Genomic DNA, 15,430 nt, shown 5'->3' with positions numbered 1-15,430 from the left:
GTTTCATCTTTTTCAAATTTAAATTGAATTATTCTTCATCCATTGGTTAGGGCTATGATAATGATATATCACTGATCATTAGAAATGGAAAAGCATTTCATTTAATAAAGTGGAAAAAAAATTAACTTTCAGTTGAATTTTAGCTAGGTTGTTTGGTTGTTTTACACCATTTAGTTCTTTACACCATTTATTGAACTAGTTTATCAAATAGTGATGATCTAGAAGTAGTTTAGAATTGTTTTTAGAATCTTATCCCAAAAAGATGGAGTTTCAAACCCACTGAACCTCTTGGACTCTTTGGATGATTTTATATTAAAGAAGGCATTCAAATATACAATGAGTAGTTCAGCTAAATGATTTTGTGAGTCCTGCTTTGAAACTCAAATAAACATTTATTGAATGTACTGTTTTCCTATTACTACACTTGACTTAGTGATTTAGTTTATACAAGATAAATGTGAGAGTCTCTGCCTTCCAGCATTCCCAGGTTATTTGGGGAAGAGTCCATGAGGGTATCAATATATAATGAATTTATTTTTCGTTCTTTTTCTCTTTGTGGTAAACTTTTCAGATGGTAAATCTGCAGCAACAATGGAAGACATTCTTATTTTTGCAACTGGTTGCAATTCCATTCCACCTGCTGGATTTAAACCCACTCCTTCAATTGAGTGCCTTCATATGGATTTTCCTGTTGGAAACAAGTGTAATAACTGTTTAGCTCTTCCAATCACCAATACATACAAAGAATTTCAAGAGAAAATGGACTTTGCCATAAGAAGCACTCTAAGACTAGAAAAGGAAGAAAGTTCTCATTACGTTGGACATGAAGATGTTTTGAACAAAGAGATGCTTCTTTAAAAGCTGCTGTTGATATTTTTTTGTTTCATAAATCTCTAATCATCACTTTTGAACAAACTTGTCAGCTTCTAGGCCCAATAAAATTTATGGTGTGGACATAAAGGAATGTTTTGGCCATTTAATCTAAACAAAATTGTTAAGGTGTACCAGTCAATGTTGATGATGTTTTTCTATGTTCTTTATATGCTTCAAACTTCAATATATATACTCTTAGAATGCTATACAGACTTCCTTCAAGTATAGTAGCATGGTATATGTAAGAAAAAAAGCTTGTACGCACTGTTTTTATAAATTTGGATTAGTTATAGGATGCCAGAATGATTTTTCTAGTATTATGCAATTTTCAAATTATTATTTTAAAGTATTAAATAGAAAAGCTAATTGATAAATTCTGTTAATATAAATCAAAGGCATATATTCTGGAGTAAGTGTTATATGTATCCTTTCCTAGGATGGCACTAAATTCGTTAAAAGTGTTTTTAGATTACTGATTTATATTAAAATAGCCCCAAATTGCAATTAGATTATGCCTAATGGGAAGTATTACGTAAGAAGCAGAATTGTACAAATATTCCACAATCTATGGATATTTCATAGTCTTATAAACACTTCTGAGGTGGATAAAATATAGTTGAAAATAACTTAGAAAGTGTCTTCTTTAAAGCGTTGGTTTTAATTGTATATTTTTGCTCTGTTTGGTATTAAACCACATTATGTCTGATCCATAATTATATGTATCTGAATGATCTCTGAGTTGCCATGATAGGTTGGGTATTTGGCATTTATTATTGAGATGATTGCATGATAGGTAAGCTGGCACCATTGCATTGTATAGCTATCTTCATTGCTCTTGAAAGGCATCTGGTAATATATAGGCAATATAGAAACATGTAAGAAACAATAGAATGACAACCCAACTTTAATCTCAGCATGCAGCATTAACTATTGTGTTGTGTTTCTGTGTATTGTACAAACTTTTATGTTGTTTTTTTAACTTTGTCAATGTTACTAAAAGTCAAAGAATACCTAAAAGTAATAAGATATCATGTGATAACAATTTGAAGACATATAGGTCCTATAGTCATGTCCCTGTATTTATACTCTTGCAAAAGAAGACATTGGAAAAATGTAGTGTCCCCAATATATTTTCAAATGTAAATAGGTTTTCTACTAAAGTAAATCATATGAGAGGTAAATTGCTTGTTTGTAACTACATTTTTTCTGGATTCGTAAAGTAGCTATCAGCTATCATATTCTCATCCTCCCCAAGAAACATCCTTAAGTTACTGGTAATTTTTAAAGAAAAATAACAGGATTGATTTGATACTAGCACTATGTCTTAATACCAAAGGAAAACTAAAACATAATCCTAGAGTAATTTTCTTTGTTACATTTACTAACAGACCCAGCAAATTAAAGTTTCACTTTCACTTGAAGTTTTTAAGAACATTAAACAAGGCATTTCCTTGTCTTGTGTTAATTTAGATTACTGAAAGTAATTAAAGGACCTGTTATAAAAAGAAGTTTGAATAATATAAACCACAAACTTGCCATATAGCTTTAATTCCAAATGTGTTGATAAATCGGATATTTTATTTCTTAACCTACCTTGTATTTATAAAATTTAAAAAGTCATTAAACCAATACAAACAATTAATTGAAGCTATTTTCTGGTTATTTGTAGTTTTAATTAATTTCCCCTACAGTGGTCATTAAAGCTGATCAGCACACAGGTTTTGGTTGGGGAGGAGTGGGAGGGAGGCAGAGTGCTTGGTTTGGCTGCAATTAAAAACAGATTCTTCATTTCACTTATGCATAGACAGGGCCTTCGGGATAAAGTGGTGTAAATAATAATTGACATTCACGTTTTAAAGTGAAGCATAAATACTGATGTTGAAAAATGTTTTCTGGTTTTAAGGATGTTCCTTTAATATATTTTTAGATTAATCTGTATAGTCAGGGCATTTCAGAAACCACTGGGTATTTATTTTCTGCAGTGTTACTATGTCAGATGGTTGGTATTATGATTGCCCTTTTTCCATTCATTGTTATAGTCTGCACGATTTTTACATTGATTTTAAAAAGAAATTATGCTATAAATCTTTATAATTGTATATATGTATTTCTTAAATATTTAAATTGTCTAAATGCCATATATTTCAAGTTTGTTTCTATTGCTCTATCAAGGAAAACCAACAATTCGCCTGTTATGCATGTACTCTTAATAGTCTTTGGTTAGTTTTATGTTCATTGATCTTAAAGTTTTTAAACTTTTTTGGTGTGAGAACTTCAACCGAATGCCTTTTATTCAATCCTCTACTATTCTTAAACTTGGTTGTTTTAGTACTTAAGGTAAAGATTCTTTAAAATATCAAAAACTAGCTTACGCTTTTATATTTTATATTTAATTTGCATATTATGAATAGCCACTCTTTGGGTAAAGTAAAAAGCCTTCATTTGGTTACTACCCTGAGAAATCACTTTGTTCTCTATCAACATCAAAACTTTCTATAATTTTTTTCCCTAATTATATGGAAGCTAGTAGAATTTTTGTACTCAATGCTGAATGCTAAGGAGAGTATAATAGGTAAGTTTTCTCAGTGACTTTGCCTGTAGCATTTAGTCATAAGGAACTGATTAGAACAAGATTCTATTTATAAATATGTAAATCCTTTTATATAGTGATTGTCACATGCTTCATTCTTTTACAATAAGCTATTAAACTAGTTGTTATGCTTCAAATAATTCAATACAAAGCATAAGAACACATTGAATGATGGATTACTTGAATGTGTATCACATGTAGTTTAGGAATATTTGGATTTCTTCGAAGAGCCCCTCTTTTCAAGTTCTCATTTTGACTATTATCTTTCAATTGCCAAACATATTCCAATACCTACTGTATGCCAGGTGGTGGGCTAGGTGATAGTTTGTGTCAGCCTATTTCCCTCCCTTTTTAAAGATGTCAGATACAGCAAAAAACATGACACTTACAATGAAGTTTTCTAAATATGTTTATGCTACTAAACGTGAAATGCGTATGTAAACTAAATTAACTTGGTAGGATTTGACAAGAGTAAGGTTCTGGCGATATTAAGTAGATACAAGATCCTTTCCTCTCCACATTTGCAAGATCTGCAAACAGTTGTTGGCTGACACCTAGGAACCTCTTGAATGAGCTGTTCTGAGGTATTTATGTCAACTATCCCCCAATGTAAAATAACAGTTTGCCAGAATAAATTATTTAAGCCAAAAATTTGGGTAGGTAGAGTCAATTAAACAGATACACAGTAAATACAGATAACTGACACTGAAGCCATGAGTTTATTTTGGTTATTTGATTCTAATATGTAACAAATAGCCTTACAGAGACTGTCTACTGCCACTGTTCTTCTGTGGGGCATATTTTTCTATACATTTATTGCCCACTCTATACACTCCTTGGTCAGGACAGTTTTTGTCATTTCACATATCCATACTCTATATGAATGTTTAACATTTCCCTAGCATTTTAATATAACTCATGTCTTAGGGGAGAAGTCTTATGGAGCTGAAATGGTGAGGTGATAGCTTTGCATGTGAAAGTTAAGTACTTAAATGAACAAGACTGGGCTCTCAGTTGTTGAAAGGTGGGGAAGACTGTATATTTTATATACCATGAAGACAAAAAATGAAGTAGAACCTTCCCATAGGGCAGGACCGTCATTACTGTTAAATTACAACACATCTAGATCATTGGCGATTCCTTAAAAATATTGATGATAGCACTGAATAAAACAGTCAACATTCCAGTTAATTTCTTAGTGAATATGCCAATTAGCCATAAAAATGAGAGGTAATGCACTTGTTATAGAGTGTGGGGTAAGGTTCATAACCTTCACCAGCTTCTCCCTATTGCCCCCAGCTCCCAGCTACTGGTAACCATTTTGCTGCTGTTTCCATGAGTTTGAGTTTTCTCTTAAGATTGATTCCCTATATAAGTCATGATGCCATAACAAACTTTCAGTTTTAAGATGAATAAAGTCTGAGAATCTAATATATAACAAAGGGACTATGGGTCTGAGGATCTACGGTAATATAAAATAACTGCATTATATAAATTTGTTGAGTATAACTTTAAAGTTCTCATATGTAGTGGATGTGATCGTTAGGTGCGGGAAATTATGTATATATCAAATCACGATGTATACTTTGAATATCTTACAAATATTTGTCAATTATACCTCCATAAAGCTGAAAAAAATCACGTAATTTAAAGGAATGTAGGGCATTTCCTAATGGTGTTAATAAGATCACCTGTCTTAAGTTTCATGAAAATAAACATTTTGTGAAAGAGAAGTCAGTGCTTTTTGTGTAATTGTTATGGTATCTTTTAACTGATTTTGTCATAAATTTGAAAGTTTTCTAAACAGTTTTTGGGGCACAGGATCTATAATTTCATTTCAAAATTTGGTGCAGGTTCAGAATGAACCCACTCAACAGCTAATGCAGTATCATCAGTGAACTCTACTGACCACATGGGAAATGAGTTGTCATTGTGTATCCATTTTTGACATCCAGTAAACTATGGATTAAATTAGGAATCAATATTGTATACATTTTGTCATCACATGGCTTCAAGTGTACATGAAAACGCCTGAGAATGAGAAACGAGAAAACAGATGAGATTGAGAAATCGGCCAGCTGAGAGCAGTGCTCCAACGCCGCCTGTTCCCAAAGACAGCAAAGAGGAAACAGGAGGCAGCCAGCCTTCAAGTGCTTACTTTGTTCCCGGAGCTTCATTTACGTTGGTCCTGTGATCCTTAAACAACTAAGTATTCTCACCAGTTTAGAGATCCTGTAACCGACGAAACAGTTCAGTATTTAGTTCATAGCACTACACCACGCTCGTACCCTGAGAGCTCAATATAAAGCAGCTACCATTTGAGAGGCTGTGGCGACTGGATAGCATAAAACCGTCTCCTGTTCCGCCGCTAAAAAAACACCCTTACTAATTCCTCAAGTTCTGTGGAGAGTTGGAGTCGTGGGAGGGTCACCCTGGAAGAGGCGGGGTCCGGCTCCCGAGAACCTCCTTTGGCCCCGCCCCTCCGGGCTTTGCTTCCGGGGCGGTTGCGGCGGTCACGTCATCTTCCGGCTACGCTGGCCAGCCTGGCAGTGGCTGGTGGGAGCCAAGATGGCGGCGAGTGCAGCAGCTAGTATTCGCGAGAGACAAACAGGTACCTACTTATTTATCCCCTTCTCCCTGCGGTTTTGTGCCTGCCATGGGGATATCCTCTTCCTCTGCTTATCACCTTCACTCGGTCGCATTGCATGCCCCTGGGAGACAGACCTCCACGAGTTCAATCCAGTTTCCGAAGCACCGAGAGCCCCTCCCCTTTTCAATTTTTATGGAAGAGATGCCATTGACTTGAGAACTCGGCCCCTCATTAGTGCTGCAGAAGGCGCTTCAGGAATGGACGGGTTGCTACGGTCCTGCTCTTGTCTCTTTCCTGCTGGGCCTTGTCATCTTCATGACAAGATCTGGCAAGATGACATTTCTTTCCTCTGTGTTGTCACCTATGAGGTCTCCGGGTTTGTTTCTGTGGGTGGTTCAGTTCGCTCCCATTTTTAATGTTGAAAGAGTTTCATATTCTGGCACTTCCACCACTATTACAAAATTTAAGTATTTTCAGAGCAGCTTAACGTTCTGCCACTTCTTTCCTTTGGACCAATCTTGTGGGGCTGCCTGAAGAGAAATGCTTGGTGATAAGGATTTCCTTCTTGAGCTTGCTGGAATGGGATTGAAGAATAACAAAACAAATGAATTATTAGCTTTCCCGTTTTAACTGACAAATTAGTGGTTTAAAACTACATATTAGTAGTTTCATCTTCAATAGAGCATGGTTATATAGCTTCCGTTTATACAGTGAAATGTAGTTTTAAAAAGGACAATTCTTCCCTTGAGCTTTGATATTTTTTCCATCTTAGATATTTTTAGTTTTGCCTGATTTTTTTATAAACTTCTGATGACAACTTGCATTATACCTATTAGCTACAATCTAATGGTTTACACTTGTTATCTAATTGTCTTGAAAATTGGCAAGCTATTAATTCTGAGGAATGGACTAGAAATAAGCCATCAGGAATGTACATTCTTGGAAATTATGTCTCTTGTAATTATGTTATTTTACATATAAGTCTGAATAGGAAAATAATTAATTACAATTAATATGACCTGCAGAAGGGATTTTGGCTGTGCTTGATTCTTGCCTTTGGAATTCAAAGAAGAAAATTAATGACAGATTTCAATCTAATAATGATGCAGTGCATATCTCATGAGTCGTTCTGCTTTTCCCAATAGATGACTTTGTATAATCTATCAGATTAAGTCAGACATAACTTAAATATATGAAAGTCCAAATAAGAATTGGGGAGTACCTGCCATTCATTTTATCTGTGTAAGGAAATAGAAGGCCCACTTAACTCAGTGAAGCTCAGTGAATTAGGTCATACTACATATTAAAATAAAGGAAATAATGTGTGAAGGAAGACGGTACCTATACAAAGGAGCTTTTTGAAAAATGAAATTTGATGGTAATTTTTATATGCAGAAATTTGTAAAATTTTAAATCTAGTAGTATAATTTTGATTTCTGTGGAAACAAACTTCATTATAGCAAGATTTCACGTCGTTACTAGATAGTTTGTGCCAGATTAATCATTTATCAAATTAGTACTCTAGTTGAGTTCTGTCTTATTTTTAGAGAAAGGAAAACCCATTTATATGTGCTATAGTAGCAGAAGGTTATAGTTGTAAAAGATTAACTTTTTGACCTCACCCTGATGCCTGTTGAGAATGTTTTGGGAAATGATCCACAATCAATTCTCAAATATTGTAGGCGGAATTCTGTTACTATTATTCTTCATGCATATCTCTGTTGCAGGTTCTTGCCCAACTGTCCCACTTCTCAACATCAGAGAGCCACAGATCAACTGCTTTCTCTCTTGTGATCTCATGTAGCCTCTTGGCTTTAGGTACTCTCTATATACTTAGGATTCCCAAGTTTGTATCTCCAGCCTGACCCTCTCCTCTGAACTCAGTCTACCCCATATCAGTTACTGGCAACTCCATCCTTGTGTTGCTCAGGTCAGAAACCTTAAAGTTTTTTTGACCTCTGTCTTCCATGTACCTCGTTAGATCTGTCAGTAAATCTTGTCAGCTCTACTCTGAAAATATTTCCAGGATCTGACCATTGTCATTGCTGTCACTCAGGTCCAAGCCACCAAAAATTTCTGCAATAACTGCCTATTTTGTTGCCTTGTTTTTACATCCCTGTTCTTCATTTTTCTTCACACAGTACTCAAATGTCACGTATTTGCTCAAAACCCTCCAACTGCTTCCCGTTTCAATCATGGTAACAGCCAAAATGACCTTACAGTGATCTACAGGGCTCTATATGACCTGATACCCACTTAGCTTTTTGAACTGGCTCCCTGTTGCTCTCCCGTCTCCTTGAACACACCAGAGTGTTCCCCCTTCAGAACGTTTGTATCCATTTCCTCTATCTGGAATATTCTTTCAGAGATACTGTGGCTCACTCCCTCACTTCCTTTAGGTCTTTACGCAACTGTTACCTTCTCTGGAGGCCTTTCCTGACTACTATATTTAAAATTACACCACAGCTCCCTTTCTTCCTTTCCCTTCCTTGTTTTCTCCATAGCACTTATCATGATCTCACATACCACATGTTTTACTTATTTTGTTGTCTTTCTCTCCCAACTAGAATGAAAGCTATTTGAGGGTAGGTTAATTTTTATTCAGTCAGTTTTGTTTAGTGCCAACAGCTAGAGCAGTGTCCAGCAGATGGTAAACACTCATTAAACATTTGTTGAATGAATAGTAAATATAGTTGAGTATATAGAAAATGAGTGAAGAAAACTTTCCAAGCAAGAGTGAAACTACTTTAACCAAGTCTGGGACTGTGGATAGTATGTTCAGGGTTAATAAAGAAAACTAGTTTGTCTTTTCAGTTAAAAGCAATGGTTTAAGCCTTTGGGGAATTACTCTGATAAAAGTGAAATTACATTCTTGTGCGTTATTTGAACACAGGCTTGTACTTTGCTAACAAATCCACTTGGTCAGAATCCCTATGATAGGTTAGCGAGGCTCAGTGTTGGGAATATTCACCTAGATGGGGCTGAGAAGGCAAATGCCTGCTCTTACTGACTCTTTCCTTTAGCTAAGGCCGCCTCTGGAGAACACCGTGCATCTGGGGCTCCCATGCAGCTCCGGCTGTGCTTCTTCCTGGTTGTCCTCTGTCAGGAGTGTAACAGCAGTTCCTAGAAATAAGATTTTTCTCTCTTGGGCCACAAGTGCCAGGGTGGTGGTGTGTGTGTTGCCTGGAAGTGGGAGGAAGAGCTCTTCTAAAGCAGGGTGGGAGAGTTAATCCTGGAGCACCTTCTATGCCTCTTGTGTTATTTCAGTTTTAAGTACCAACATGGGTTTTTTTGTTTATGTGTTTTTTATGTAATACCGTAACACCTGTGAGCTTCTGCAGTCGGTGTGAATTAGTATTGGCAATGTGTGTTATTGGCTGGGCATTAGGTACTAGCATTTTACCAAAATAATATGTCTCTATGTACACACACATAAAGCTGCAAATGTATCACTGAAGTGCGATTTCTTATTTTACCTGCATCAAGAAACAAGCATTTAATAGAAGTTTTTCTAGTGAGTGACTATCCTATACATTGATACACGGGTGATTTGAGTATTACATAATTCTCTGGTAGGAGCTTGGCTTGTAGATTATTCTGTATTACTTAATAAAACCTAATCAAAATGCTTTTAAAAATCAACCAAGTAGATTTTAGTTTTGCCAGTCTTTCAAAAATTAAATCACCTATTGAGTACTCTCCCTTGAATATTTGGCCATCTCAACTTCACATAGAAGTATATCAAGATTTTAATTTTCCTTAGACAGTATATCAGAGTCTGCTATAACACACAAACAGATGTGCAATAAAAAACACAAAGTAGTATAACATATAGACCGTAACTGGTGTGATTTTAGAAATTGTGTATTTCTTAGCAGGGGTTTTCAGTTATCTACCATATATCTATGAGAAATTCTCACTTTTTCCATGAGCATACATTAAGCACTATAACTTCAGTGAATCTGACAAGATAAATTGGTCCTAAAATATACTCCAAGATAACTAAAAAAATAGACTTGCTGTGTGAAGATTTCCTACATGAACTAATTAAATATATCATAGGTAATTTTTTTGTAGAAAGATTGATCTTCATCTGTGCTTTCAGCCATGCAGTATACAACAGCACCAGTTATCTACTGAGGCAAGTTTATGAGTGACAAAATTTCTTTTTGCATATATATAAAATGTAGTGTGGGATTGTCGGAGAGATGAAAAGGCTTCTTTGTGAACTTTTTTCACATTTTCATCTAGGGACAGATGCCTATTATATTTTAGAAAATCCCAAGTACATTCCAGTTAGCTGTAGATGGTATGCTCTTACAAGTCTGACCCTACTTCCACACATCCAGTCTTTTGATTAATCAGTTTTATTAGAATGATTTGTGCATTTTGTTTTGAGGTACTAAGTAATAAATGTTGGGAAAAAGTGAAATCCTGAAAAACAGTGGTAATATTTAATGGGACTGTTTTCATTTCCAGTGGCTTTGAAACGGATGTTGAATTTCAATGTGCCTCATGTTAAAAACAGCACTGGAGAACCAGTATGGAAGGTAAGAGAGTATTTTAATGGGTAACTATTTTCTCAGCCCTTATTGGTGGTCATTGGAGGGAATTTTTTGTTAATACTGAATAGTAGCACATTTTAGTTGTAATGCATGAATTTTTTATTTAACATGACTTCTTAATTGAGTCTTTTTGATAAACATTTTATGGAGTGCGACAAGCAATGATAGTAACATTCATCTAGGGAATCCAGCTAATGTCTTGGGTGGGACCTCACTGATAGATCTTTACTCTGGTTAATGTTTTGTTCCTTAGCTTTGCAAGTTCAGAATTTAGATCTTTCAGGCTTGCTCAGTGTTAGTCAGACTCAGGAGACAGTGAATTATAACCAACTCTTGAGAGATTGATCTGTAAACCAAAATGCCACTTTATTAATTTATAATCTATGAATTATCAGTAAAACTATTAATTGGACCAGAAAGCAATCTGTAATCTTTCTCCTTTGAGAAATGCTGGAGAACCTTTAAAAATTCCTGTTCTTGGAGCACCTTCATTCTAAACTTCATGCTCACTCTAGCTCTTTCTTCAAAGAGATTGTAATGTAGTTGATTAGGTTTAAACATATTAGTTTATAATCACTTTAAACTTCTCTCTTGCTAGGAATTAAGAACAGGTCTACTTGGTTACAATTTTGGGTATTTCCGAAACTCTCTGGGCTAACTCTAAAGATGGTAAAAGTCATCTATATTGAATGCATAGTTGAACCTTCAGCATGTCCCCTAATTTTCCCCTTCCTTCCTCTTTATTTATGGGCATCTTTTTATTGCCCCTTGCATAAACTATACTTGTTTATTGTTTCCAAAGCCTAGATTGAGCTTTTGAATTATATAACTTGAGAATTTCTTGGATATAGATTTGTGTCAAATTCTTTCCTACCATCACTTCTATATCACAAGATTAATATTGCAGATATATTGAGATTCAAAGAGGGAAGGCTTGTGAAGGATGCAACATCTAACCTCTTATAACTAGAGTAGGAAGATTTTTAGCTTTTCTGAAGGAAATGCTGGCATTCAAGAAAACCATGTTTTTATGATAGCATGTTTCATTCTCATTAGCAATTTATTACTCCATAAAGAATTATTGAGGTGGTTCTGAAAAACACTCGTGGAATTTTCTCTTTTACTTGCCTTAACTAAAGCTAATTTTGAGTTAAAAGATCCAGTTAGAGTTCTTACTATTCCTCAAATGTGTTATAGTTATAATACTTTTAGAATGTGAGTAAATACATGTGACAGAATAAGTAAGGTGAGAAAGTACTTTTTAGGAACTTAAGTTTTAAAATGAGTTTCTTGTTAACCTGAGATGTTTAAATTACTAAATTTTCTTTACAGGTTTAGAACTTGTTATGCATTAGGCTTGAGAGTGACTAATTTTTACTTTTCTTTTTAGAAAGGGGATATATGTGAACTGGGTAAGGGGGTATATGTGAGTTTGCGGTATGTTCAGAGTCCTTTATTATAACTTAAGTATATTTTTTAATAGTAAAAGTATTCTATAAGAAGAAATTTATACAATTAGTAATTTGTTTTAGCCTAAGTAATAATGCTTTTAAGAATAGATTACTACATGAATGCACATTTTGGTAAAAAATGATGGAAACTATTAAATTGAGGTAAGTATAAGAATTCAAGATACATGATTTATTAAAATAAAATGTACTTTAACATTGTCTTACTATGGGTTCTGTATTGATTGTTCACTGAGAATGATGTTTAAAAAACACTTTTTTTTTTTAAACCAGGTGCTCATTTATGACAGATTTGGCCAAGATATCATCTCTCCCCTGCTGTCTGTAAAAGAGCTGAGAGACCTGGGGATCACTCTGCATCTGTGAGTTTTAACATGTTTCTCATAATAGCATTTATTTTCAAATACATTGTTAAAGATTTCTTTGGCCACCCTGAAGTCAAATTATTAAGGGGCATTTAAAGAGGAAATAATGTTGTGACAGTATTTTTATAGAACAATGTATTTTTCCCTTCTTTTATTCAACCCTTTACCTTTGAAGTTAAAAATAATCCTCAGTCAGTCAAGGTAATGACTGTATGTGATGTCAGAGGGGTAGTGGATTGGGGGAGAGAAGTTATTACTTTGTGAGGTGTATAAATGTCTAACTGATACATTGTTTTGTACACCTGAAACTAATAATAAATAAATAAAAATTGTAATATTCAATATATACCGATAACAAAAGATGAATATAAGTCACGTTTGACTTCTGCAATTACAAGAGGTGCTCAAAGTGGTTACCATCAGCGTAATTTTAATACAGTTTATCCTTTCTTAAAAATAAAAAAATAAAAATAATAAATAATCCTTAGTCTGAGGCTTTCTAATTTTAGAATTTAAATTTTCTCTCTTGTGTCTTTTCCTACAGACTGGGTTAGTTCTTATGTGAAGGAAAAGAACTGGTTGTCTTAAGATCTCTTCCAGTTCTGAAAATATTTTTATTCTTTTAATTTAAGTATACTTTTTAAAAGAGGAGTATCTAAATTAGTTTACCATTAATGTGAAAAATTGAAGTAACTATGAAATAATGTTAATCACGTTATGAGGCTATCTATGTTGTTTTCTTAACTACTGAATTTATTTGATTATATTACATCTGATATGTTTGATAAATAAAACAAATTGCCTGTGCCTCTTTCACTCTTTTTTATTAAAATATTGTACATAGAAGGATATACAGAGGGTATCAAAAAATATACACATTTAAAGAAGGGAAGAAACTGTATTAAAATTATAATACAATGAATGACACTAGCATTCATTTGATTAACGCAATCTTTTGAGCGAATGGCATACTACACATTGCTACAGGAATTAATTCAACTTTGAAAAGTAATATATTGGTAACATCTCTTAAAATGTGTACATTTTTTTTGGCACCCCCGATATATAGAAACCTGTATATAGACTATTGCTTATAGAAGGATGACTAGAATATTGTAGAAATATTAGATTGGTGCAAAAGTAATTGCGGTTTTTGCAATTATTTTTGCACCAACCTAATAGAATGTTAGCCATATTTCCTAATATAAGGATGGTAAAATCTTACAATGAAAAAGACATTTTGTGATTTGATACTGAGTATTTGAATGAATGTACTCCCTGAATTACAAAAAGAGAAAATTTCAAGTGATAAAAAATACTTCAAGATGTTTAGATGATCTCTTGTGCAGTCTCTTATGAAGCAATAAATACAAAAAACATAAATTGTCTTAGTTTTAAGGAAGCATTTATATACCTTCATTTAAAATATATGTTTGATTATGGTTAAATTTTTTCATTGCTTCTAAAGACTTTTTCAGCTTTCTGTTTTCCCCCTCTTGAACAACTTCACCCTCCTCCCACTCACCTCCCCCAATCATATTTCTGTGAAAAATGGGGGAAAAATTTGATTTTGAATGTACTTTATTTCTCATTCAAGGAGAATATCGGTAGAAGAGACTGACCATACGAAGTATTAAAAGTAGGGCAATTGGAATAAAAGAAATGAAGACTAAGAAGAGATTAGGATCTTACTAATAAATAATGTTAACATTGCTGTAAGGAGAAAGCTGGGTTAAATTGCAGCAAGAGCTTTTAGAGTACTGGTTACTGTTCTTGAGCTGGTGGGCTCCTAGTTTGAGAAATACTGTGTTACGCTCTTTTTAGGTAAGTGACTAAGTAAAAAGTGAGCTTTATATTCTTTATGACTCCTAGGCTTTTGCACTCTGATCGAGACCCTATTCCAGATGTTCCTGCAGTGTACTTTGTAATGCCAACTGAAGAAAATATTGACAGAATGTGCCAGGTAATCGGAGTTCTTATTTTCCTGACTCTTGAATATGGAAACAGACTTTTTTTCCAAAACAAAAATTCTTAGATGTCCAGTGTGAAAAATCAGAGATTCCCTTACCCAATTTGTTTTTTCAGACTGTCTTTGAATTTGAAATGCTAGACAGAAAGGTTAAAAATTTTAGGTTGAAGAAGCATTATATTGATTATGAGTGAATCGGCTTTTAAAAAACAGAAAACCTAACTATATAGCTTTGAAAATAGGGTTGTATTTTTCTAAGGTAATAGGAAGCTTGGGAGTAGGAAGTCTAAGCTAGTACAGCAGCTCTGTAAGGTAATCAAATACTCAGGCTCCTTGCATCTTTGATCTATCATCATTAGTTTGTTGATTTTCATTGTCTTGCTTGTTTCTTCATGGATGCAAGGTGGCAGCTGCCAGCTGTAGGCATCACATCTGTGTTCAAGGCAAGAGGAAGTGGAAAATGGATGTGTCACCCAACTGTTCATTTTGGTCAGGAAAGCTAAGCCTTCCCAGAAACTCCCAGAAGACTCATTTATGTCTCACTGGGTAGAATTAGCTTGAAGGAAGACTAAAAAAGTTAATATTTAGATGAGTGTATTGCCACCCCAAACAAAATCTGGTTTCTTTTAGCAAGAAAGAGGGGGGAAATGGATATTAGATAGGTAGCTAACAATGGCTGCCACAAATCACAAGTATCTTTACTTGTTATTGACAGTTGAATCAAGTTACTAATTAAATTGTTGGGCATAAACCCAACTATGTCATTTTTAAAAGAGGTACATTTTACCAATTCTTTCCTCTTCCCTTTTTTTGTTTGTTTGTTTGTTTGTTTATTTATTTATTTATTTATTTATTTAAAGATTTTATTGGGGAAGGGGAACAGGACTTTATTGGGGAACAGTGTGTACTTCCAGGACTTTTTTCCAAGTCAAGTTGTTATCCTTTCAATCTTAGTTGTGGAGGGCGCAGCTCAGCTCCAGGTCCAGTTGCTGTTGCTAGTTACAGGGGG

General features: G+C 34.4%; 2 protein-coding genes and 1 long non-coding RNA gene across 7 annotated transcripts in view; 2 read left to right on the top strand and 1 right to left on the bottom strand.

Annotated features, from left to right (window-relative positions):
* Positions 1–1,004, top strand: part of G2E3 (G2/M-phase specific E3 ubiquitin protein ligase) — a 50,001-nt gene extending 48,997 nt beyond the window's left edge. For all 5 annotated transcript variants that reach the window (XM_019754520.3, XM_019754523.3, XM_074328125.2 and 2 more), the window contains one exon: positions 572–1,004. In XM_019754520.3, coding sequence (XP_019610079.2) covers positions 572–858 — 287 coding nt within the window. In that variant the 3' untranslated portion in view covers positions 859–1,004. The remainder of the gene's footprint in view (positions 1–571) is intronic.
* The window catches only part of LOC141570622 (uncharacterized), a 42,463-nt gene extending 36,705 nt beyond the window's left edge, over positions 1–5,758 (bottom strand). The window contains exon 1 of the long non-coding RNA XR_012494830.2: positions 5,622–5,758. This is a non-coding gene — a long non-coding RNA (uncharacterized LOC141570622). The remainder of the gene's footprint in view (positions 1–5,621) is intronic.
* A 205-nt stretch (positions 5,759–5,963) lies between these two features.
* SCFD1 (sec1 family domain containing 1) overlaps positions 5,964–15,430 on the top strand; it is a 96,026-nt gene continuing 86,559 nt past the window's right edge. Inside the window, exons 1-4 of the mRNA XM_019754524.3 lie at positions 5,964–6,074; positions 10,533–10,603; positions 12,361–12,449; positions 14,325–14,415. Coding sequence (XP_019610083.3) covers positions 6,032–6,074; positions 10,533–10,603; positions 12,361–12,449; positions 14,325–14,415 — 294 coding nt within the window. The 5' untranslated portion in view covers positions 5,964–6,031. The remainder of the gene's footprint in view (positions 6,075–10,532; positions 10,604–12,360; positions 12,450–14,324; positions 14,416–15,430) is intronic.

This window comes from Rhinolophus sinicus, chromosome 3 (genome assembly GCF_057876585.1).
Source record: "Rhinolophus sinicus isolate RSI-liver-muscle chromosome 3, RSI-T2T, whole genome shotgun sequence".
NCBI lineage: Eukaryota > Metazoa > Chordata > Mammalia > Chiroptera > Rhinolophidae > Rhinolophus > Rhinolophus sinicus.
Note: the sequence above shows the minus strand (reverse complement) of the source record. Positions and strands in the feature narration are given on the sequence as shown.